Source organism: Bos indicus x Bos taurus, chromosome 4 (genome assembly GCF_003369695.1).
Source record: "Bos indicus x Bos taurus breed Angus x Brahman F1 hybrid chromosome 4, Bos_hybrid_MaternalHap_v2.0, whole genome shotgun sequence".
Lineage (NCBI taxonomy): Eukaryota > Metazoa > Chordata > Mammalia > Artiodactyla > Bovidae > Bos > Bos indicus x Bos taurus.
In genome coordinates this window covers 55,503,877-55,528,533 of record NC_040079.1, presented here as the reverse complement: position 1 = coordinate 55,528,533, position 24,657 = coordinate 55,503,877, and the positions used below count along the sequence as shown (strand labels likewise).

The 24,657-nt window shown below is 43.3% G+C and overlaps 1 protein-coding gene across 5 annotated transcripts in view; it reads left to right on the top strand.

The window, feature by feature from the left end:
- The first annotated feature begins 439 nt into the window (after positions 1 to 439).
- PDE1C (phosphodiesterase 1C) overlaps positions 440 to 24,657 on the top strand; it is a 536,801-nt gene continuing 512,583 nt past the window's right edge. For all 5 annotated transcript variants that reach the window (XM_027539481.1, XM_027539483.1, XM_027539487.1 and 2 more), the window contains exon 1: positions 440 to 619. In XM_027539481.1, coding sequence (XP_027395282.1) covers positions 535 to 619 — 85 coding nt within the window. In that variant the 5' untranslated portion in view covers positions 440 to 534. The remainder of the gene's footprint in view (positions 620 to 24,657) is intronic.

Below are 24,657 nucleotides of genomic sequence, written 5' to 3'. Positions count from 1 at the left end.
TGTTTGCTTTTCCATCTGTTGATGTGTTTTTTTGGGAGCTCTCTTGCCTGCCAGAGAAAACATCCAAAAGAAGCACGACGCCAAATCTTAGCCATTCCCTTGAGTCCCCAAACCCCACCAACCTCCAGAGAGGGGAAGGCGAAGCTGAGAAAGAAAACAGACGTGCCTGGAGCGCGCTGGCTTCCAGGGAGAAGGTGGCAAAGACAGGGACCTCGGTACCCACCCACCCACCAGCCCGCATCCACGCGCGCGGGTGCGCGTCGACTCCCTTTGTTCGCACTCCTCTCGTGGTAGCTGGAACCTGGCACTGGAGATGGGGCATTTGCGAGGCTCGCTGGCTCCGCCGTGCGCCTAGTGCGTTAGTCGACTTCGCGCTCGCGGTGCCAGCAGCCGGCGCGCTCCGCTCTCAGCGAGCCGCGGACCGGCGGGGACAGCGCCCCGCGCGCCCGGGTAGGGGACGCGGCTGAAAGCGGGGCGCCGGCGCCGGGGTGCGCGCCCCTCCGCTGGGGACCTCGGGACGCCGCCGGCTGAACCATGACGGACGCCAGCAACAGGAAAGAGGGCTTCAAAAAATGCCGGAGCGCCACTTTCAGCATCGATGGCTACAGCTTCACCATCGGTGAGAACTTTCCGCCCTCTGCCCTACTTCCGGCTTTCCGGCGGGTGGCGAGGCTCCTTCCGAGCCAGGGAGGTGGGTGGTCGGAGTGGGGCTGGGTCGCGAGGCGCTCGCCAAGCGGGAGACCCGGGGAGCGGCGACAGTGCCGGAAAGTCGCGTGTGTGGCTCGGCCGTCACCGGGGCTGTCCCCGCGGTGCCCCTCCCGCCGCTCTAAGCCGGCATTCCGCTTAAGCTGGTTTTTAGGGTCACACCTTTCTGAACGGCTCCATTTCCTCGCTGCGATTTTAGTAACGCAAGCCGGGAAAGGAGGGATGGAGGCAGAGAGATGGAGAAGTACGGGGAGAGAGAGCGACACAAAGACGTGCACTACAGACAGTAAGACAGAGACACAGAAAGACGCACAGATAGGAGAGACCGAATGACAAGAGACATCCGGACAGGTACATTAGTAGACACACCTAGACACCAGTTCAGAAATATGAAGTCAGAGAGGCCGATAAAATGTCAAAGATGCGGAGAAAGAGATGATAGAAACAGAGATGAGCTGACTCTGAGGGACAGACACATAGAGATAGATTCAGAGAAAGAGATTGAAGAGCAGGTTTCACAAAAGTTGAAATGAGAGAAAGGAACACAAGGAGAGAGAGAGAGAGAGGAAGGAAGTAGGAAGGAAGACAGGGAAAATAAGGCAGAAAAAGAGACACATTTAGTCAGAAGAAGGCAGGGCGGGTGGGATGTATTATGCTACTAAAACATTTGAGAAACATCTGTCTCATGTTCTCTGGATTCCCAGCGGCTCCCTTCCCAAACCTTTCACTAAGAGGGGCCTGGAGGTGTCTCCATGGTCCTTAGAGGAAGCAGGACCACAGGGCTGACTCTCCAGAAGCTGAATTTAAGATCAGTTCTTGGTGCTTTTACTACCGGTTCCATGCTGTACTGTTTTGAATCAACTGGTCCAAGGATTATCTCCTCATTTTCCCAGGACATGGGCTAAGCCAGGGAGGCTTCCTCTCCAGGATGTCAGAGATTGGAGACCAGCAGGGCACAGCTAGGTGAAGGAGCTGCTTCAGCTTTTTTACTTCTGTGTGTGCTCAGGGCAGTGTGGCTATAAATCTGAGCTTCTCCTTGGAGCCTTTGAAAGTGAGGGGTATATTAAGGTGCTTTTTGGAAGTGTAGCAGAAATTTGTCAGGGGCAAGAAAAGGCTATTGGAGGGGATCTGGGCCACTTTGCTTCTTCTAATGGAGTGGCCCAAGATTTGGGGGGCATGGGCTGGACACATTACTACCAGAATTCAGTCTGAATGCCTTTACCTGCTTCTCAAGTTTCTCCATTCTGGCTTGAACTTGCCCTTCTTGCCTCAGTTGTCATGGCAGATCTGTTTCTTCCGTACACTCCTGATGGCTTGCCCTGGCCCCCATCCCACCCCTCAGAGCCTTTGCTCAGGCTGTTCCCTCAGTCAGGAATGCCATTTCCCCAACTCTGCATTGAGAAATCTTGTCTATTCCAACTCTCACTTACCTCCTCCTCTGCTTTTCTTCCCCATGAGAAAGAGCTCCTCCTTCTGCACTCATCTTGGCCTCCTAGTCCTGTGTGAGGGCTCACACCTAGCCTTGAACCAGTATTTCAGCAACTATTCCTTGTCCTCTTGCACTGCAGGTTCCTTAAGAATGAGATTGTGCCTAATTTTATTTTTCATCCTCTAATAGTGAGTGCTTGGGAGTTTTTGTAGGAATGAATTAAAGGTTGCCGAGGTCCAAAGTGATTAATCAAAAGGTTGTGTTAATACTAGTTTTTGTGAATCTAGTTAGAAAGCTCCCAAAAATGATTTTTAAGTTTTACCTGGCAGTTCCCTGTGAAATCTTTCAAAAACTGTGGCTTCTAAAACTCAAGTTTATAGTGTGGCTGTCCCGGCCTAACACCTACTCCCTTTCTGCTCCCGTTCTCACTAGAGGAAATGGTCTAGCATGTTGGTGTGGTCTGCTGGTCAGATGGGACCTCAAAAGTGAGCAGGTCACTTCCTGGTGAGAGAGCTGCCAGCTTGTTTCACATCTTTGGGCATTTATTCATTCACTCCTTTCCATCTGCCCTCCTCCTTCCCTCCCTCCTTCAACAAATTTTTATTGAATTTTATGGTATTAAAAAACACAATTTAATAGAATGCCTACCACATGGCAAACATTCAATAAATGGAAATTATAATTATTCAATACCCTAAGCTAATATCATGGGGAGTTGATGAAGATAAATCAGACCTAGAACCTAGGATTCAAGGAATTCATACTCTTGAGGTGATATGATGTCTTCATACATAACATTTTACAAAATAAAAGCTTTTAAATGCTTCCAGATACATGTTAGAAGTTTTAGGCCAATATAGACATTGTAGCAAATACAGATAATCAAAAAGTAAAAAAAAAACACTTGTAATTTTACCACCCACTGCTAAACGTTTTTAATATTTGTTGTATGTACTTCCAGTACTTTTTTATATATACAATTTTTTAACAGCAATCATAATGTTTGGTAATGGTACTTAATATCATAGTAGCTTTGTTTCATACTCTTATTTGTTTTTATTTAAAAAACTTTTGGCTATTTAGGTTGCTTTTACTTTTTACCATAATTGACAAAGGAAAAAGACTAAATCTTTGAGCACATCCATTTACACTTTTGAGAATTAAATTTCTAGAAGTACAATTGCGTGGTCTAAGACTATGTGTATTTTTAGGGATTTTAAAGCATATTATTAAATACCCTCTGAAAATACCAACTCACACTCCCACCAGCCATGTATCAGGTGTTCACACACTCTCTTGAGTACTGATAATTTTTGAAGAGTTGTTTGTTTGGGAGGTGGAAGGTAGTATCTTACTTCCACATGTTATTTCACTTCTTTACATTTTATGTCCTTTGCCTGTATGTTTTTCCTCTGGGGAAGTTTCATCATTTATTTTTAATTTTCAAGCACAGTTGACTCTTAAACAATGTGGGTTTGAATTGCGCAGGTCCACTTATACAAGAATTTTTTTTCTATAGTAAATACTACAGTATACACAATCTTCAGCTGGTTGAATCTGAGGATGTGGAATTGGGGCTTTGGAAGAATCACATATAGGATTAGTTATGACACAAATTTTCAACTAACCCTAGTTGTTCAAGAGGCAGCTGTACTCTTAATGTATGTAATACATGTTAATTATACATATAATCAATGTATCAAATGTACATAATATATAATTATAGCTACTACATATTAATTGTACAATATATTATGTAATTATATATTAATCATATGATAATTAATATGTACCAATAATACGCATTATGTACACACCTTGTATGTGCGTCTCTGTGTGTATTTGCAAGTGCTGTCTGTCCTGTATGTTATGTGACATTTTCTTCTAAGCAGGGGGCTTCATATTCCTGCAACATCGACCTGTGGCATTTAGGACTTGGTTTGTGGATGTACAGATATCTTGTAGCCCACACCCATGGTCTCCGGCTTGTCCTATGGTTCCAGCAGGGTGGAATAGGTGGACAGTCCCCCTCTAACTATGTGAGGGAAGAATCCTGAAGAAATTCCAGAGCCCAGATCGCTTTTTTTCTCAGGTGTCCGACATTCTGTCATCAGGAATCACCTTCTTTTCCAGTCTGTTAATTATGCAGAATTTCCAGGTCAAAGAACTTTACTAAAGGAATTTATGTTACGGTCCTGGCGATTCAAGAGATTTTCTCTCAGATTCAAGAGATTGTTACCCTTGGCTTATGAGGCCAACAGGGTTCTTGGGATTCTGCAAAAGAGGGGTGTGTGAGCCCCCACCATGGCAAGGTCAAGAATCAAGTTTCCTTGGAGGGCTCCTGACGGAACTTCTCTCTGTTAAGTGGACATTTCTGGGTTAGGAGGGGCTTCCGTGATGGCTCAAATTGGTAAAGATTCTGCCTGCAGTGCTGGAGACGCAGGAGACTTGGGTTCGATCCCTGTGGTCAAGAGGTCTTGAAAACAAGACTGTGAGCTTCAACACGTGCCACATCCAGAAAGCGCTGACTGTCGTAGAGCCTTCGTGATTTGAGGGTTGCATTCCTAGGAGACCATTGTAGTTAGGATTGTTGTTATTTAGTCACTAAGTTGTGTCCGACTCTTTGCGACCCCATGGACTGTAGCCTGCCAGGCTCTTCTGTCCATGGGATTTCCCAGGTAAGAATACTGCAGTGGGTTGCCATTTTTTTCTTCAGGGCATCTTCCTGACCCAGGAATCTAACTGCATCTCCTGCATTGGCAGGCGGATTCTTTACCGCTGAGCCACCTGAGAAGCCCCAGTTACGATTGTAGCCAATAATTATAACAATTAACATTAATTGAAGCCCATGTGTAGAAGTTCAAGTGTAATTTGACTCTGTTTATGAACTAGTATTTGAATATGAAATGAACAGTTATGGGGAGAGTTGCTCTGTTACTATTTTCCAGAACTTTCTTTGTCTCCTGGGGTTTGGATATCTGTTTGGGTTTGTATTAAGTGGATTTGCAGATTCTTACTTTCTCCATGAGGCTGCCCGAAACACACACTTTTCCTTCCAAGGTGAAGTATGTCTGCAGAAAGCAAAAGCACTTTTTTCTTTTAACTACCTGAGGGGGACTCTCTTGATCCCTCTTGGTGCTCCTCACCTCTCAGTTTCCGGCTGAGAAAATGGGTCTTGGGGGGGCCCTCATTTTCTCTTCTCCTCAAGGTGATGACCTCTACGGTGTCGGAAGGAAGCGGGTGAAGCTATGGGCCAGGAGGATGTGAAGTTGGTGGGGTGTGTGGACAAGAAGCTGCTTCCTCCACAAATGAACCTGGTGGTGTTGTGGAAAATTCTAGGCCTGTAAGGTGTTGCTAACAGAGGGATGCGTTGCCTATAGCAACTGCCTCAGGCTCCCTTGCCCCTGTGTTTCTCTCTGCGGGGTTGTCCCAGAGGAGGAAAAACAAGGGGCCCCTAGACAGCAGTCAGAGGCCCAAGGGGCAGGGTGTGAGGGTTCCCTGTCCCACGTGGGACTGCTGTTTGCTGGGAACCCCCACTAAGTGGGGAGGTCTGCTGGCGGGTACGCCTTTCACAGGGGTTCTGGGTGGGCGGGGCTCTGTGGGTGGCCGAGGCTGGGATATTGGGCTGCATGAACTGGGGGTGTGGCCCCTTTCCAGCCCGGGCATAGAGGCTCCTGGCCTTGGTGCACAGGGTCGCAGACTGGTCTCAGTGTTCTGTGTCTCATCTGCTTGTTAGTTTGTCTGGCTTGTTGGGGGTGCTGGTGGGTTGCAAGGAACTGAATTAATATCCAAGGCAAACTGTCCTGCCACCACCTCCCAGCACCCATTGCCCTAATTCTCTCCTCCTCCTCCTCCTCACGTCCCTGGGAAAGATTCAAACAGAGCCAGGTGAAGGGGGCATTTGGACTGAGGGCTCATGCACACTGGGACTGCAGTTTCTGCTCTGACTTTCACCTCCGCCCCTGATTCCCCTTCTGCATCTGAGCCACAGTCCTTCATGTGTAAGATGCAGAGTGTGATCCTTAGTTACCGGGCTGTGGTGAGGATCAAGTGAAGTTACATGTGAAAAAGTTGTTTGTTAACCCTGCAATGTCATTAGACAGCTTCTTGTTATGAGGGAAGACAATACTGATTAGAGCTTGTGTGTCCCTCTGCACGGTGCTTGCACTTCAACAAAGAAAGTGTGAGAAATGAGGCTCTCACCTTGGGGTCTTACTGGCAGCCAGCAACTGGAGCGCATGGTGTTAGGGATGTGTGTTGTCTCAGAAGGGGTGTTTGTAGCAGGAAACCCTGGGCGTTGGAGTCACACGAAGACGTACTGTGCTGGCCAAGCAAGTCAGTTAGCTTCGCTGAGCCTCAGTTTCCTTCTCAGAGTAAATGGGGCTGGGGTGAACCTTCCTCCTGGGTGGACCCGGCCAGGGGAGTGAAGTTCCATGCATAGTGCCTGCTGTCACACTGTGTGCTTGCTCAGCAACCCTTCCCTCCCCTAGAGATTATACTGTGACTAGAACTGGCTCTGGCTGCGAGTGGGTGAGGGTTAGTGGTGTGATCCTGAGGGTCAGTAAGTGTGTCTAGGGCAGACTTAGGGGTGAGTCAGTACTGCTGTGTGCTGGCCTGGGAACGGCCACCAGGAGGCCCACATCTTGGCCCCTGACGCCAGATGGGAACAAGAACAGAGTGGGTACTGGGTACCTCCTGCCCTCCCATGGACTGGTGCACCTCCCGGGGCTACCCAGTGCCCCAGGCATGTCTACCAAGCCTCCATGGACTTAGCAGAGCAATGGGCACAGTCCACCTGGGGTCATGGGGACGTTGTGGGTAGTGGGGGAACATCACTGCAGGAATGAGCTTCTGAACTTGACTTGGGAAAGGGGACCAGGATGGTAAAATGGGACCTAATAGAGTTCAGAATATAACAACCTCTGGAGTTAGACACTGGGGGTTCAGATTCTGAACCTCATGTTTTTGTCATGATCTTGGAGAGGTGGCATCAAATGGCTAAAGTTCAGTGTCCTCAACTGTGAAATGGACATAATAAATAGTATCTGCCTTGCTGGACTGGGCAATTAAATGAGATCATGCAAGCAGAACTCCTAGGCATTATCTTATTCTGGATACCAGAACAGAATACCATAGGTTGGGTGGCTTAACAGAAATGTATTTCTCTCAGCTCTGGAGGCTGAGAAGACACCAGCATATTTGGTGTCTGGTGAGGACCTGCTTCCTGGTTCATAGGGGGCTGTCTTCTTACTGTGTCCTCACATGGCACAAGGGGTGAGGGAGCTCTCTGGGGTCTCTTTTATAAGGGCACTAATCCAATTTATAAGGCTCCACCCTCATGACCAAATTACCTGCCAAAGGCCCCACCACCTAATACCATTACAGTGGGGGTTATGGATTTTGAATATGAATTTTGAGGGGACATAGCCTATAGCACTGTTTTTTTTGAGAGATAATAAACATTTGCTGAATATAGCACTGAGTTAAGCACTGTAGAAGGGCCAGGGGAACCACAGGGGAAAACATGCACAGTGTTAGTGGGAAACACATACCAGACTCAGAACTGAAAGTTCTGGTTAGGTTCTTCCTAACTTGCTCTTTAATCCTGGGAAAGTCACTTAACGTGGGAGGTAGTTTCTCCATCTGTAAGTGAACTGGTTGGGTACAGAATTCTCCGTGGTTCCAGCCACTCCAGAAAGGTGGTGAGCTTTCAGTCCTGAAGGCCATTGTAGCTCTCCCGAAGCTGGAAAGTGCAGGGGTATGGCTAAGTGAGGCACTTTCAGACTTCTAGTGAAAGAAATTTGTAGAGTTCAGAGCATCACAGAGGCAAGTAAATGTAAGACTAGCAAAGAGTTGAAATTATTATTAAAGTAAGTAGACTAGATTTTGTGTATCCAACTTTGTATGATAATTCACTGTACTCACAGTGAAGTCTGATAACTATTGAGCTCTTACCAAGGGTAAGTCAATGTTAGCTGCTTGGGCCTTCCAGACTTTTCATCTCTGTGATGTCAAATTCCAATGAGAAATGGGGGTGTGCACGGAGATTTCCAAGTGTTGCTGCTTGCCTGCAAAGTTAGCTCCTTTCTTTTGTGATATGAAACCTTTGTGGCTTCAATTCATGTTACTACATTTGTTTGTAATGAACAATAAATGTGATGATAGATAATAGTAGTGGAAGGACCTAGCATGGATCCTGCTTAATAAATGTTTGTTGTAGTTGAGAGGCAGTGTGTGTAGAGGTTAAGAGTATGGATTATGGAGCTTGACTACCTTGGTTTGAATTTTGGCTTCACAGTTTATTAGCTATGTGATTGTTGTGATCGTGGACAAGTTACTTAACCATTCTGTAAATGGACATAGTTATGTTACTCGTCTCCTAGGGTGTTGCAAGATTAATGGGTTAATGTACATTAAGCACTCTGAACAACACCTGGTACATAGTAAAGTCTATATAAATGTTTGTTATGATGTTATTTCCATATAATTATTATAATATTCATTACTATATACTGCTCTACTGCTGCTCAGTCGCTTCAGTTGTGTCTGAGTCTTTGTGACCCTATGGACTGTAGCCCACCAGACTCCTCTGTCCGTGGGATTTTCCTGACAAGCATACTGGAGTGGGTTGCCATGCCTTCTTCCAGGGGATCTTCCTGACCCAGGGATTGAGCCCATGTCTCCTGTGTCTCCTGCATTGCAGGTGGATTCTTTACCACTGAGCTACTGGGGAAGCCTGTACTACTACATATAGTAATAATAATACATTTCCATAATATATAACTAACATGAGGATAGTAATGACTATCTCTGAGACCTTCTTGATCAACACCTATTTACGCTGTTCCTTGAAGGGCCATAAGGATGGCCTTGATCTTCTGCTTTCTGTGGTTCAACATTGCCATTTCCTGCCAAGAGGCATTGACTTGTGTGTGTTCTTGGGTGTTGGAGTCCCAGTACTGTACAGGTGTTCTCACATCCATGGTGGACCTACAGATGCTCCCATCTTCTTCACCAGCTGACCATCTTTTAGGACTCAGTGTGTCACCTGTGATGGCTTTGCAAAGTGAGCCTCTCTTTGCCAGGCCGTTTTTATGTAGTTTACTTTCCAAGGCCAGGATGTCTTGCAGAAAGGAAAGTAATGCAGAAGACCTGGGCTCTTGACCCAGTCCTGGCACTTCCTGTCTCTGTGATGGTGGGAAAGATCATTTGTCTTTGTGAGCCTCGGGTCCCTCATGTGTAAATGCGGATAGCAGTTCCTTCTTTGTTGTGTTATTGGGGGAGTTCAGTAGAATGAGGACCAGATGAACTCTGCACGCTCTGGATGCCCAGTAATTGGTAGCTGTTGGTTGTGATAATGGAGAGGCTCTGAAATCAGGGAACAGGCAAGTCTCCCAGACCCACAGCTGCTTCCCTGGCTGGAGGTCCCCAGCCTGCCCTCTGGCTGCCTCCCCCAGCCCCTGACCAGCCACTGTGTTGTGTGCTGGCGCGGCTGCAAGGCTGCCTTTGTTTGAGTGTAGGATTTCCGATCAGGCCGGGCATCTGGAGCGCCCGCCTCATCCCAGCTGAGTGTTTCCAGCTGGGTTTGGGTAATTGGTGCCAGCTGCTCTGGGGAAAGTGGCTGGCACTTCCTGTGCTGTTGGCGGGCAGGCTCCAGAGTGTGGCGGGGGCTTGGCCTGAGAACCAGGCCTTCCCCCAGGGTCCCTGTGGGGGGACTTGGAAGCAGAGCTGCTGGAAGTTGGTTTTTACTTGTCTTGTGGACAAAGGTCCAAATTACTCAAGACTCCGTGAGTATTGGTCCTCAGACACTGCTGCCAATGTTTGCTTCTCAGAAAAGAAATAATTTTAATTGACTAGCTGGTTCCTGACTTTTCTCTCTGATTCTCCAGACAACGGTGCTTTTTCTCTTCTTGATAATGGTGTAGAGTGGGTCAGGTGTGATTCCTGGGGCTTGGAGAAGAAAGAGAAGGATCAGCTCTGCTGGACTTGCAGCACTACTAACCACAGGCATTTGTCTAGCCTTTAAGAAGGGGCCTTTAAGTTTCTCTGATTCAGCTTTTATAAATAAGGTTATAGGTAGAGCAGTTACTGGTGAGGATTTCAATGCCGGTCTTTAGAGCTCAGGTTCAGTGTCTTTCCTGTTTTTTTTTTTTTTTTTATTAGAATTTTTTTGGGGGGTATTGAAGTGCTATGCTGGATTTGCTGAATTACATATTTTATTCATCGGATATCTTGACTATTGGAGGTCATCTCAAATAATTATTGTGTTGTATAAGGTGGAAAGAATATTCCTTCTTTATTTCTGCACAAACCAGAAGTTGAATTGCTGAACTCTGATGTTCACCAGGGAAGAGATATTTGGCCACACTGTTCACCTTTCTGAATCTTGTAAAGCAGGAATAATAGTATCTATATTTGATTATGCCGTTTGTAAATTGCTGGCCCAGTAATGACCATTCCAGGTTCTTATAAACCTTAATTCCTTTCCCTTCTCTATTCTCCTTCCTTGGCTCATGCCATACCTGAAGGCATTTTGACTGGGTTAGATGTTCACTGTGATACAAGGTATGAGAACCCTCCAGCCCTTTGGAAACTTTATCTCTCTGAAAGGTCCCCAGAGGGAGCTGGTTTTGATTTACTCTGACTCCTGGGCCCAAGTATCCCAAATGAACACATGGGATTTAGGCAGCGAGTGGGAAAGTGGATGGATTTCTATTTTAAAGTCATTAGCTTACAATTTCCAAGAAAGGCTCATTGTGTTTAGTGACTCATTTTCTTTAACCATTGGAAGTTCCTTTAGATTTTTGAAATTTGTCAAGTCAGTAAGTATTGAAGGGGAATCCAGCATATCTTAAAGAGGGAACCAGCAGGACTCTGACTGGGACCAGATCCCAGCAGTCTTCTGGGCCCCGGGGAACTCAGCTTTTCAACAAGATGCCTTTTCTTCTTTCCTCATCAGGTCATTCATGAGGCTAACTGTTTAAGACAGGGAATACAGGTTAAAAGATACAGAAATCAGGCCAGTTGTGTAAGACCGTAAGCCTGGTCTTGGTGACTATTCCAAGAAGGCTGTTTTCTGGGATTATGCAGTTGTTTTGTAATCAGTTGCCCTAATGATGATGAAGTTGATGATAATAATAATAATAATGTTTTACAATCTGTGAAGCACTTTCCCAAACATCAGCTCATTTGAGTCTACCAGTAACCCTGCGGGGAAACTATGAACAGCTTCTTTTTACAGGTGGACAAGCTGGGGCTTCAAGAAGTCAAAGTTAGAACAATGACCCAAATCCAATTTCTGCATTTTGGAAAGCTCTGGCATCTGAAGCGGAAATCTGGGAACCATCTTAGCTTTCTTTTCCTGTGTCCCCACAGCTAATTAGTTATCAGGTCCTGTAGATTTCCTTCTCCAGACTCTTTCCAATTCATATTTTCCCCTTCATCTCCTCTACCTTAGATCAGACCCTTCTCTTCTCTCACTTAATCTATTGCAATGTTTCCAAGTGGTTGCCCTATCTCCCCAGTTTGTCTCCATTCTAAACTCCTCTCAACATGGTAGCTAGAATCTAGCAGTTGGAACATGCAGCTAATCCTGCTGCCCTCCAGTTTAAAACTGTCTGGTAGCTCCCATCGCTTGCAGGATGAAACCTACATTCCCTAGTAAGGCTCACAGGCCTTTTGTGGTTGGTCTTTGCTCTTCCCTGGGCTTACCATGTCCCTGCCTGCCCGTGAATGGTAATCATTCAAAGGTTGGCCTTTATTAGGTGCCCTCCACATGCCAGCTATTGTGTAAGGAATTAGGGATATAATGTGAGTCAAACTGTGGGCCCAGTGGAGCCCACAGATGTTAGTGGTATAGCTGTGCTTTGATGGAATGGCCTGGGTGCTGTGCATGTGCCTGAAAATGGCATGGAGCCTAGTCTGGGGTGTTGGGGTAGAGCCTACCCTGGGGATGGACTCCCCTGATGAGGCGGGTGGAAGAAGGAGGTGGGGAAGCATGCAGATGGAGTAGAGGAGGAATAGGGGTTAAGAAGAGGCCCGAGAGGTGGGCAGAGGTTCTTGTGGGCCACCTGAAGCGTTTGATCTTTTTCCCAAGAGCAGTGGAAGGCAACTAATAGTTTTAAGCAGAAGTGACACAATCAGATTTTGTGTTCACAAAAGCACAGGCTGTTTATTCTGGGGCAAATCAGTGTGTGAGTGTTTGTTGACTGGAGCTACTGTTGTGTCATAGCGGGCCACTGCCATACATATGCCATTCCTCCTCTGTATCTGAGCCTTCCTATACCTTTCTGAGTAGTCCTTCTGACTTTGGAACAAACCAGACAAACTTCCAGGCTGTTAGAGAGGCAGATTGTCCTTAGGGGCTGAAGGTTTTCTTCATTTTCCTAGTTACTTAATTGATTTTTTTTTTAAACAAAATGAAGATAGGATAATTAATTTCATTTGCCCATAAAAATGATCTGTATTCATTTTGGGAACTCAGGAAAGAAAAACTCATTATTCAGAGATGACCTCTGTTAATATTTAGGTGAATCTGCTTCCATATTTTCTTTATATTAAATTTGCATGGTATTCTATAGCAGTTTTTTTTTTTTTATCTAAATGGGATCATCCATGTTGACTTATCTGCATTTTAAAACTTATTGGTGTGCATGAACATTTAAAATTACTCAGCTCTTTCCCTCTCTTAGTGCCTAGGCCCTCTTTGGCCCTGTGTTGACTTCTCCAATCTGGATACAATCTGGACACAAGCCAGGTGAATCTTATTGGAGCATCTCACAACATGGCCTGTTTGGGCAATGCTGCCTCACCAGTTATACACAAACGTATTTTATATATAAACATACACACCCACATACACTTATTCTCTCTCTGTGTGTAATTGAACATTTGCTATTTGCCAGACACTGTTCTAAGGGCTTTGAAGGCACTAGCTCATTTAATTTCCCATTTTTTGATGATGAAACACTTAAAAAAAAGTAATTAATTTATTTTAATTGGAAGATAATTACTTTATAATATTGTGTTGGTTTTTGCCATACATCAATATGAAAGCATGCCACAGGTATACATGTGTCCCCCCACATCCTGAACCCCTCGCCCTCCTGCCTTCCCCACCCCATCCCTCTGGGTTGTCCCAGAGCACTGGCTTCGAACTGGCCATCTATTTTACATATCGTAATGTACTTGTTTCAATGCTGTTCTCTCAAATCATCGCACCCTCACCTTCTCCCACTGAGTCCAAAAGTCTGAGGAAACAGACACTTGCCCTGGGAATCTGAAGCTAACATGGTTGTGTGTGAGGCAGCCAGGCATGGGAGATGTCAGAGGAAGGGCCTTCTTATACGGGGACAGGCCTTTGGTAAAAATTCAAAGCACTTTTGGGACATCCAGCATCTCCTCTTAGCCTCCCAGATGAGAGGGTTTATGACCTTGAATGGGGGAGGCAACTGGATCTGAAGGTTTTAGGATTAGAATGTTCCTTAGAGTGTATTTCAAAAGAAAGCCACTCCTTCCTTCCTTAACTCTCTTACAAACATTGGCTAGGTGCCTGTCTTATCTTGTCCTCCTTTTCCCTCCCCTTCCCTTTGATTCATTCAGTTTTATTTTTTAAAAATTAAAAAATTAAAATCTTTTGTCTGCAGTGGGGTCTTAGTTCCCTGACAAGGGATTGGACCCCCATCCCCTGTGTTGGAAGTGTAGAGTCTTCTTCTTTTTTTAAGTGTGCCAGTCCATTTGGGACATTTTATTTTTTATAAATATTATTATTTAAAAAACGTAATTTATTTTTGGCTGCTCTGGGTCTTTGTTGCTCTGCAGGCTCTCTGGTTGCAGAGAGCAGGGGGCTACTCTCTGGAGGTGGTGCATGGGCTTCTCATCGCGGTGGCTTGTCTCGTGAAGCACAGGCTCTAGAGCACGCTGGCTTCAGTAGCTTCGGCTCCCAGGCTCTAGAGCATGGGCTCAATAGTTGTGGTGCACGGGCTTAGTTGCTCCGTGCTATGAGGGATCTTCCCGGATTAAGGATCAAACCCATGTCTCCTGCGTTAGCGGGTGGATTCTTTACCACGGAGCCACCAGGGAAGCCCCCTGTCATCATTTTCTTGGGTAGATTTCTACGAGCGGAATTTCTGGGTTGTATGATAAGTTAATATTTAACTTTTGAGGAACTGCCAAACTGTTTTCCAGTTGCACCATTTTACAATCCCACCAGCAATGTAGCAGAGTCCTTAAACCAAGCTTTATAGAAGTAGGAATTAGCTACCTGGTTTTCAGATGTTACAGGGGCAGGGCTGGCTGCATGTAAACCAAATGAGGAGCTTGTCAAAGATTTCTGGGCCCCATGCTTTGGAGATTCTGATTCTATAGTAATGGAGTGGGGCCTGGGAATGTGCATTTTCAGAAAGCTGTCTAAGTAACTCTGATGTGTGGCTTTGTTTGGGAATCACTGAACTGGATGAAGTTCAGGATGGGATGAGCAGGGGAGAATTCTTGGGAAAACTGTAGGCAAAAATGCATGTGTAAGAACAACATAATATGTGCTTGTAATTAGCAACTGAGCATGCGTGCACACAGTGAGTGGGTTAGCAGTAGCACTGGCCAGAGAGAGAGGCCCTTGAGGAAACTTTGACATTGGTTCAGTCAAGACCAGTTACTTCGTTGATCTATCCATTTAGTTTTCTGTGAACATTTTTTAGGGGAACTAACTTTTTTTTTCAGTACCACACACTAGGCTCAGAGCTTTATATTTAATCTTCTTTCCCCCCCGCAAAATCCAAGAAAAGATTTTGTTTTTATTTTTTATTTATTTATTTTTTGTTTGTTTTAAAATTTTTAGTCTGATAATTTTAAATGGCAAACCAGCTGATCTCACATATAAATACATATTATGAAACTACTTAATTACTTTTCCAAATTATTTACAACAAAATTAAAGGTCAATCCATTTGTAAATACCAAATGATTATAGGATTTTTAAAAAATCAAATAAATAATACTTCATTACAAACTGTAGTTAACATGATGTACATTAGATCTTTAAACTTATTCATCTTACAACTGAATTTTATACCCTTTGATCAGCATCTCCTCATTTCACTCCCATCCTGCCTCAGCCTCTGACAACCACCACTCTACTGTTTCTCTAGACTGGACTTTTTTAGATTCCACATACAAGTGATATCACCCAATAGTTGTCTGCGACTGGCTTATTTCACTCAGTATAGTATCCTCCAAGTTCATCTACATTGTTACAAATGGTGGGATTTCCTGCTTTTTAAAGCCTGAATGATATTTCATATATATATATATCACAACTAGAAAGATAGGTAATAATTTCTTTGTCCCTTCATCCATTATTGTTGTTATTGTTTAGTTGCTAAGTGTCTGACTCTTTGGCACCCCGTGGACTGCAGCATACCAGGCTCCTCTGTCCTCCACTGTCTCCCAGAATTTGCTCCAATTCATGTCCATTGAGTTGGTGATGCCATCCAACCATCTCAGTATGTTTTTATTTTTTAAATTAATTTTTATTGGAGTGTGGTTGCTTTACATTATGTTAGTTTCTACTGTACAGCAAAGTGAATCAGCCATTTATATATGTATATGTATATCCTGCCTTTTTTGGATTTCCTTCCCATTTAGGTCATCATATATTTCAACAACTCTTACTAATTATTATTCTCAGTTTGGGCTTTCCTGGTGGCTCAACGGTAAAGAATCTGTCAACAATGTAGGAGTCGTAGGAGATGTGAGTTTGATCCCTGGGTTGGGAAGATCCCCTGGAGGAGGGCAGGGCAAGCCATTCCAGTATTCTTGCCTGGAGAATTGCATGGACAGAGAAGCCTGGTGGGCTATAGGGTCGCATAGGGTCACAGAGTTGGAAACGACTGCAGTGATTGAGCATGCATTCTCAGTTTACAGATGAAGAAACTGAGGCTTGGGAGATTAAGTAATAGGGCTGGGACTTGAAACCCGGTCTGTCTAGCTCTTTCCATTGTAGCAGTTTGCTGCTACTCTGTGCAAGGCACTGTGTGAACAGGGTCTTGGGATTTCATATTTATTGTGGAAGAATTCATTACGCATTTTCATATTACACTTGATTATCTGGCTTGCTGTGTAATCACTGCTATTTGCTCTTCCTTTCTGTGGGTTAGAGATATAGGTTTTTCTAATGGTAATGACAATATTTAAATATTCTAGGGAGATGCAGAATAAGGTCCCTTAGTTAAACACCTTGAGACTTTATGTCTGCTTCAGTGAAAAGTTCTCTGACTGCTTCTTCCCTCCTGGTCCCTGTTCATTGAAGTCGCCTTTACTGACTGTGCCAACACTCGACCCAGGATCTCTGGTGGCTGACAGTCTGAGCTCTACAGAAGGGGGAGATTAGCCTGTCTGTGAATCTGGAGTTGGGAGTTCTGTGGTAGGGCTGTCTTCAGAGTTGGATGCATGATGAGGGGAAACTTGTAGTAATTACTGAACAGATGCTCTTAATGAGGTCTCTGCTGGATTTCCAGCTGGCAGTGAGAGCGCTGCATTGGGACAAGGATGTTGCAGTCACTGGATCATTATGTGACATCACATCCTCCCCTTGTTGTCATAGCAGCTGTAATCATCCCACTGAAAGTGTCCCTCAGGGTGCTGGCAAGCCACATCTTTTTCCATTAATGGGAATCCATGGTGCTTTCTTCCATGATAAGGAGAAAAAGAACTAGTATATTAATGTTCTTGGAAAGGAGAAAAATGCTTAACGATTTTCAGCATGTTATTGCTATAACAATTTTTATGTAAGTTGTACATGTTGATTGCAGAAAAATTTATAAAATAAAGATTGGCAAAGAAAACACAAAATCCTATCTGTAATATCAACATGCATGAGAATTACTGTTAACATTTTGAGAAATTTTTGTTTTTCTGCTATAGTTTTAACCCATATGAACAATTCATTATTGTTTTTTCAAATATGGGTCATTATTGTATTGTTGTTTACTTTTTTCCTCTTACCTGACAATGTATAATTAATGTCATTTCTTGTCAATAGTCTTCATCAGCCGAGTTTTTTAAGATCCCATGATTTATTTAGCTGACCTCTATTGTTTGACATTTAAGTTCTTTCTGCTTTCTTGCTCACTCAGTGACTACCACTCATTTTTACATCTTTATAAAGCATTTTTGCCTTAGGATAAATTCTAAGAAGTAAAGTTGAGTTGAAAGTGTTTAATATTTTTGAAGCATTTGAAATATACATTATCCTTCTCTAGTGTTGAAAGTGAAAGTCACACAGTTGTGTCCGACTCTTTTCGACCCCATGGACTATACAGTCCATGGAATTCTCCAGGCCAGAATACTGGAGTGGGTAGCCTTTCCCTTCTCCAGGGAATCTTCCTAACCCAGGGATTTAACCCAGGTCTCCTGCATTGCAGGCAGATTCTTTATCAGCTGAGCCACACATAAGTATGACTTTCCCTGTTGACCTTTATATTGGCTCTCAACCTTTAAAAAAAATGTTATTTGGTAGGTCAAAAATGGCATATAACTCTACTGTTTATTTATTAGTGAATTTGATTTTAATTTCTCATCTTATTTCTTATATAAATCACATCTATATTCCTTATATAGATAGCATACCTGTTTTTCTATTGGAGAATTCTCTAATTTATGTAAACTTTTTATTTATTAAGGCTATTAAACTTTGATAATATTTGATGTAAATTTCACTGTTTGTAAATATGCCTTTTAACCTTGCTCGATGCTCAGAGTTTAAATTTAAAAATAAACCAATCAGGGACTTCCCTGGTGGTCTAGTGGTTGAGAATCCGGATTCCAATGCTGGGGATGTGAGTTTGATCCCTAGTTGGGGAACTAAGATCCCACGGGCCATGGGGCAACTAAACCTGCATGCCACAACCCTATCCCAGCACAGCGGAAAAAAAAAGTCAGCCTCAAAAAAACAAAACCCAACTTTTTTTTTTCTATTTTTGGTTCCTATTTAAAAAAACCTATTACACTGAAGAGATTATGAAAATATAACTTTCTACTGTTTGGGGCCAGAAGTGTCATAGCTGATTTTCTAAGACTAGTGCAAAACTTTTAAAATGCCTCTTGGCAATTTTTGAAGACTTTGTAAAAGTGAGGTTTCTAGAAAATTTAAAAAGATAGCTATTTATTTTTAAAATTTATTTATTTTAATTGGAGGCTAATTACTTTACAATACTGTGGTGGTTTTTGCCATACATTCACATGAATCAGCCATGGGTTTACATGTGTCCCCCATCCTGAACCTCCCTCCCACCTAAAAAAGATAGCTATTTAAATCTGAGTAGTGTCATATGTTGCTCATTGTGGGAAAACCTGGCACAGATGCAATTTTTAAGTGATGTGGAGTGTAGTGGTATTTTTTTTTTTTTAATGTATCTAGGAGCAGAATAGTGCACAGTTGCTTTATAGAAACCAGGATTTTGGCTTCTGTCTTCTTAACTTTTTGTGCTAACCAAAGCCTTATTTTCCAGCTCTTTCGTTCTCCTGTGGAGGTGATAATGGTAACTGGTATTGTTGAGTGATTCTTGTGGACCAGGAACCATGTTAAGGCTTCATATGTAGTAGCTCATTTAATCCACACAACGACCTTGTGAGATAGTTGTTATTTATTAGTTTTATTCCTGCAGAAATGTCAAACAATTTGCTTAAAATCTCAGAGCTTACAAGTCGGCGAGCCCAGGTAGAAATCCAGGCTTTCTGGCTCTGGGGCCCCAACTCCTAACCATCACACTTCTCTCAAAATAGCTGCCTTTCCTGTAGCTACTTGACCCTCCTCCTAGATCCTGTGTTAGCCATTCAGTTGTGTCCGACTCTTTATTACCTATGGATGGTAGCCTTTCAGGCTACTCTGTCCGTGGAATTCTCCAGGCAAGAATACGGGTGTTAGTCAACTCAGTCATGTCTAACTCTTTGTGACCCCATGGACTGCAGCCCACTAGGCTCCTCTGTCCATGGAATTCCCCAGGTAAGGATACTGGAGTGTTTTGCCATTTCCTTCTCCAAAGAATACTGAAGTGGGTAGCCATTCCCTTCTCCAAGGGATCTTCCTGACCCAGGGATCGAATCTGGGTCTCCTGCGTTGCAGGTGGATTCTTTACTGTCTGAACTACCAGAGAGGCACACTAGATCCTGAGGTTCCATTTAACCCCAGCTCTATCATTTAATGTCTTTTTGCTCTTGTTTTGTCTTTTCTCATCTGTGTTAACAGAAGAGTGAAGATGATATGTTTGAGATGTTTAAGCTTTTTCTTTACCTTGTTTTTTGAGTAGTAGGTAGATACCAGTGAATGTCTAGATAGGAAAAGACACATGTTCATTTAAGTCTGGTTTATACTTTTTTTGTCAGTTCTAGTATTTAATTTCTTGTTTTTGGCTTAATGTTTGTTGCTGTAAAAGGGGGCTAGTAATAGTATCTATTTCTTAGGGTTACAGTGAAAATTAAAGTGGTAATGAATATATAGGGTTAGAACTTCATGGTACAAAAACAACGTGATCAATAAATCTAGCTATTGTTGATATTACGAGCAGTATTATTATAATACAATTTTCTACTTTCATAATAGCCGTTTATGCCCCAAGTAAGTGAAAATATGTTTCATTTTCACAAATTGGCTATCTTGCAGTTCATAATTAAGGTTTCCCAACTTGATGGTTGTTTGTCAACAATTATAGGGTCTCACTAAGTGAACATGATTATGTATCATGTCATTATGTCAGTGAATTTGCTGGATGTTTTTACCCAAATATACCAATTTTCTTGAACATATTAGCAATTGTAAACATGTTAATTTATGTTGCAAGAGTAGTTGTTTTTCTAGTGGAACTTGGAATGAAGCTTTTTCTATTATTTCAACTTATTTGAGATTACAGTGTGAATAGCAGAGCTCCTCCAGTTTGTTTCTACTTATAAATACTAATCTCTTTTTTTTGAACCTGTATAACCAATACATGACAGAGAAATACATCGGATGCTAAACCGGACATAACACGCAACCATCTTTCTCAACTCCCAGTTTGAAAGTTTCACATCAAAATGAAATAGCGTCTAGTTGATTTTGTTTGCCTACTTTACAGTAAATATAAAAGTTTCGGCTTCTAAATAAAATTATTATAAGTATATACCATTATATCCATATTGGGGTTCTGTGTAAAATTTGATTTGAATAAAAGGTTTACTGCTAAAAATATTTGAGACATTGTGCTAGATGTTTTTAAGTATCTTGTATTCTAAAACCCTCTTAAGATTTAACCTTAAGCCTTCCTATTGTTCTTTGATGTACGTTCATCACTATGCAACCCTCCATTCCCCTCTTCTATAGTGAGAATAGTGCTCAGGTCATGTTTCGAGATCTCTGGAAATGAGGAAAGCAGGAGTTGATTTTCTGAGTACATTATTCTCAGGAACCCAGTGAAATGGTGATACTAGGAATCAGTGTTTTTAGATTTGTGGCATCTATCATATTTGATTTCTGTGCCACCACAGTGATGGTATCTACACAACTGATTTTGTTAACAAATCATTCGGCTTGATGCTGACTACAGACACTGTGGCGGCAGTGCCTCCACAGATTGGTTGTACTAGCCTTTGAAGGCAAAATTCAAACTTCCCCTCTGATTCTCAAGGATGTCCTGCTTTGATCATCACTATGCTTTCCAGTCAACTGAATCCTAAAGTGAATTCTGTCTTACTGTCAAACAAATGTGAGGACCCAGTGGATTTTGGAACTTGAGTTCCAGTTCTCACTCTGTGTCTACTGTAGCTGAGGAAATAGTTGTGGGATAATGTCCTCCTTTTCTGTAGCCGCAGCATACTTTCACAAGTATTGGAATTCCAGGAAGTTCTTGGTTTATGTTTATACTTGAATCAAAGCACAGGGGGAATCCCCAGGTGGCTCAATGGAAAAGAATCTGCCTGCCAGTACGGGAGACACAGGAAACGTGAGTTTACTCCCTGGGTTGGGAAGATCCCATGAAGGAGGAAAAGGCAACCCACTCCAGTGTCCTTGTCGGCAAAATCCCATAGACAGAGGCTCCTTAGGGTCACAAAGAGTTGGGCATAACTGAATGACTGAGCATGCACACATACACGCAAAGCACATGATTTTATCAATTAATTTTTTTTAATGGATGGCTTTTGTTTTCCTCTAATTTATTTTGCAAAATACTGGCTGCCTACTTTCCTGGTAGGAAATATGGCAGGTTCTACATTATCAGCCTCTGACTGGGCACTCTTTGCCCTATGTCTGTCATTGCTGCTACTGCAACTACTGTTCTTTTTGCAACTATTTGAATGCTGTGCTGGAAGAGTCACTCCCTGGGTAGCTCCAGGCTGAAGTAGATGTCTCCATTGCCAGGTGTGAAGGCATTTCCTATTGAATAACCTGACATCCCCCATCTCCATCTTGAGGCTGATGCTGCAGAGGTTGCTGATTAATTATTCTATATCTAATATTAAAGGGTTAACTTAGCATATGATAAATGTTTAATAAACACTTAAAGTTATAGCATGGACCTGACTTCTTTTACCAAATGTATTCTTTTACATTGTTATATTTGACATATATACCCAATTAGAATAGATTATATTATTTTAGGTATTTATTTATTTGGCTGAACCAGGTGTTAGGTGCAGCATGTGGGATCTTTAGTAGGGGCATGCAGGGTCTTCTTGTTGGGGTATGTGGTATCTTGTTCCCTGACCAGGGATAAAATCCTGGCCCCCTGCATTGGGAGCTTGGAGTCTTAGCTACTGAACCACCAGGGAAGTCCCTAGAATAGCTTTTCAATTAGCAGCTTTTGCTTTCCAGCTCATCACTTAATATGAAGGCTGCCTCAGCAGTTATCCCCTTTTATCTCTTTTGCTAGAACTGGGTCATATGCACATTCTTAGACCCATCACTGGCTTAGTAGAAGGGGGTTGTCTTTGTTCACTTAGACCAATCATGAGACCAGTCATGAGTCATTCCATGAACTGGGTCCATTGCACTCAAATATAGTCAGGATTCTGTTGGCTAGTCTTTAAAGGGAGATACTCTTAGACAACCAAGAGTATCTGACACAGGCAACCTAACTCTGAATAGTTTGCTGGTTGAAATGTCAAGGTTTTTGCTATGCAGTAAATCTCACTGCAGGCAATACACTTTGATCTTGGGACTCTATTGATTTGTGCAAGTAAGTGTTTAGAATTTTCAGAATTTACTTAAAAATGGAATCACATCCTCGTTGGTTCAATGTGAAGTAACTTATTTTCTGAAATTTCTGTGTGAAACAGGTGGGCATCTATTGGTATGGTCTGGTCTATGCTGCTGCTGCTAAGTCGCTTCAGTCGTGTCTGACTCTGTGCGACCCCATAGACAGCAGCCTACCAGGCTCCTCTGTCCCTGGGATTCTCCAGGCAAGAATACTGGAGTGGGTTGCCATTTCCTTCTCCGTCTGGTCTGATGGGGTGTTTGGAATCTTTGTGCTGGATGTGTGAGAATTTAGTCACTTCTTAGTCTGGCTGCATTCCCCAGCACAGGTCAGTCAAGCTGGGTTATGAGTCTCATTGGGTCTCACCTTGCTCTACATGCCTTCTTATCACTCCTGGTCTGCTGCTCTTTTGGACACATCTGGCTCATCTCCGTCCTCCTGGCTGATCACAAAGGGCAGGGAGATCTGGCTAAGTCTCAGGATGCTCCATGGATACACTCCCCAATCTACTCACCCAAGCTAATGAGCATCTTCCCTTCTCAGGCAAGGTCCCTCCCAGGCTGAGATGCTACTGGGGTGAACAGGTGAGACAAAGTGGAGGTGATTTATAGGTACTTGTTGCAACTAAACCAGTGAAAGAAATAGCAGGTCTTCAGTATCCCGAAAGTTCACCAGCAAGGAGGCCCAGTTTATGTCCTTAGATTCTTCCCTTCATCACTTCATCCTTTGTTTGCAACAAAGAGCCCTCCCAGATGCCTCCCCAGGTGTTCTCCAAGGTGGAGCTAGAAAGACCCCAGGAGGCTGCTCCTCTGACTGGCATTCACTTCCTTTGCAAGCATTTTCCCATTTATCATCATGCTAAGCTAGAGGCCCTGTTGTCAAGTCAGAAAAGGATGGTGCAAAACCTGAGACAAGTGTGCCGGTTTCTTCCTGTTTTGCCTATTTGTCCATAAGTTCTTGTGGGACTGTTAATTTTCCAAAAGTTCCCAAGTAATTTATTTAAGTTCAACTAACTAATACGATGGGCTTCCCTGGTGGCTCAGCAGTAAAGAATATGCCTGCCAATGTAGAAGCAGATGCAGATTCGATCCCTGAGTTGGGAAGATTCCCTGGAGGAGGGCATGGCAACCCATTCCAATATTCTTGTCTGGAGAATCCCATGGACAGAGGAACCTGGTAGGCTACAGGCCATAGGGTCCCAAAGGGTTGGACACGACTGAAGCAACTGAGCATGCGCACACATATGCAACTAATCTGATACCGTAACTTCCTCCAAGGTCATGGATTTCTTTCTGATGAAAAGTACTCATTTCATAGCATGATTCCTATTTCAGCAGTGATCATGTTCCTGAGTAAAAAATTCTTATTTTTAAACTTTTTTTCTCATACATATTTCTTTAAAAATGGTACCTCTTCTTTATCTACTCTAGAATTTCATAGCATTTTATCCTTCTACACATTCATTCAAAGGAAGGAATGCTTGCCCAGTTTAGCACAACAGTATGTACTTAGGTTAAAAAAGAATTCCTTCCATAGGCACTGCCCTAAGTTGTTTAGATTGCCCAGAGGGTTGGCATTGTAGAAGGGACTTTTCAAAGGTCATCTCACTGAATAGTTCACCTGAGCCTTGCTTGCACCTCTGTTTTATTCATGGAGACAGGAGGAAATGGAGGAAATGGAGACAGAGAGAGGTTAAGGGACTTCTGCCAAGTGCAAAGGTGTATTTGATCTGGATCTCACCTGCTCTGAAGCTGGTACCCCCTGCACTGTGCACCCCCACATGCCAGAAGATTGTTGAATAGGATCTCATGGGTCATGGCATCCAGGCTAGGGGTGCCTCACGACTTGAGGCTAGGTGGCACTCTGGCCACTGTTCCTAACCAGCTTCTTATTTGTGGAGTTTTGAGATTTCATGTATAAAGTTCTTTCCTCAAGTCAGGCCCTGGGAAACCAATCTTATTTTCTAAAGGCTTTTTGGAGAATCTTGATGGGTGGCTTGGGCACATTTGAAATTAGCTTGAGTTCCCGAGAAGTCTTTCATCTCTTTCCTTTCTTGATTGTGCCAGTATAGATTTTCTTGCCTGAAAATCGGTGAGAAAGCCTTCTCCTTGGCCTCAGAACCTCTTGCAAGATTTCTTCTTCCTCTGTCTCTCTCCCTCTTTTCTTCCTTCTTTTTGTGCTTCCTTTATCTCTTCCTTTCTTTCTTTCCTTCTTTCTTCCTTCCTTTCTATCTTCCTCCCTCCGTCCCTCCTTCCCTTTCCTCTCTTCCCTTCCTCCCTCAACTCAAATGCAACTTATTAT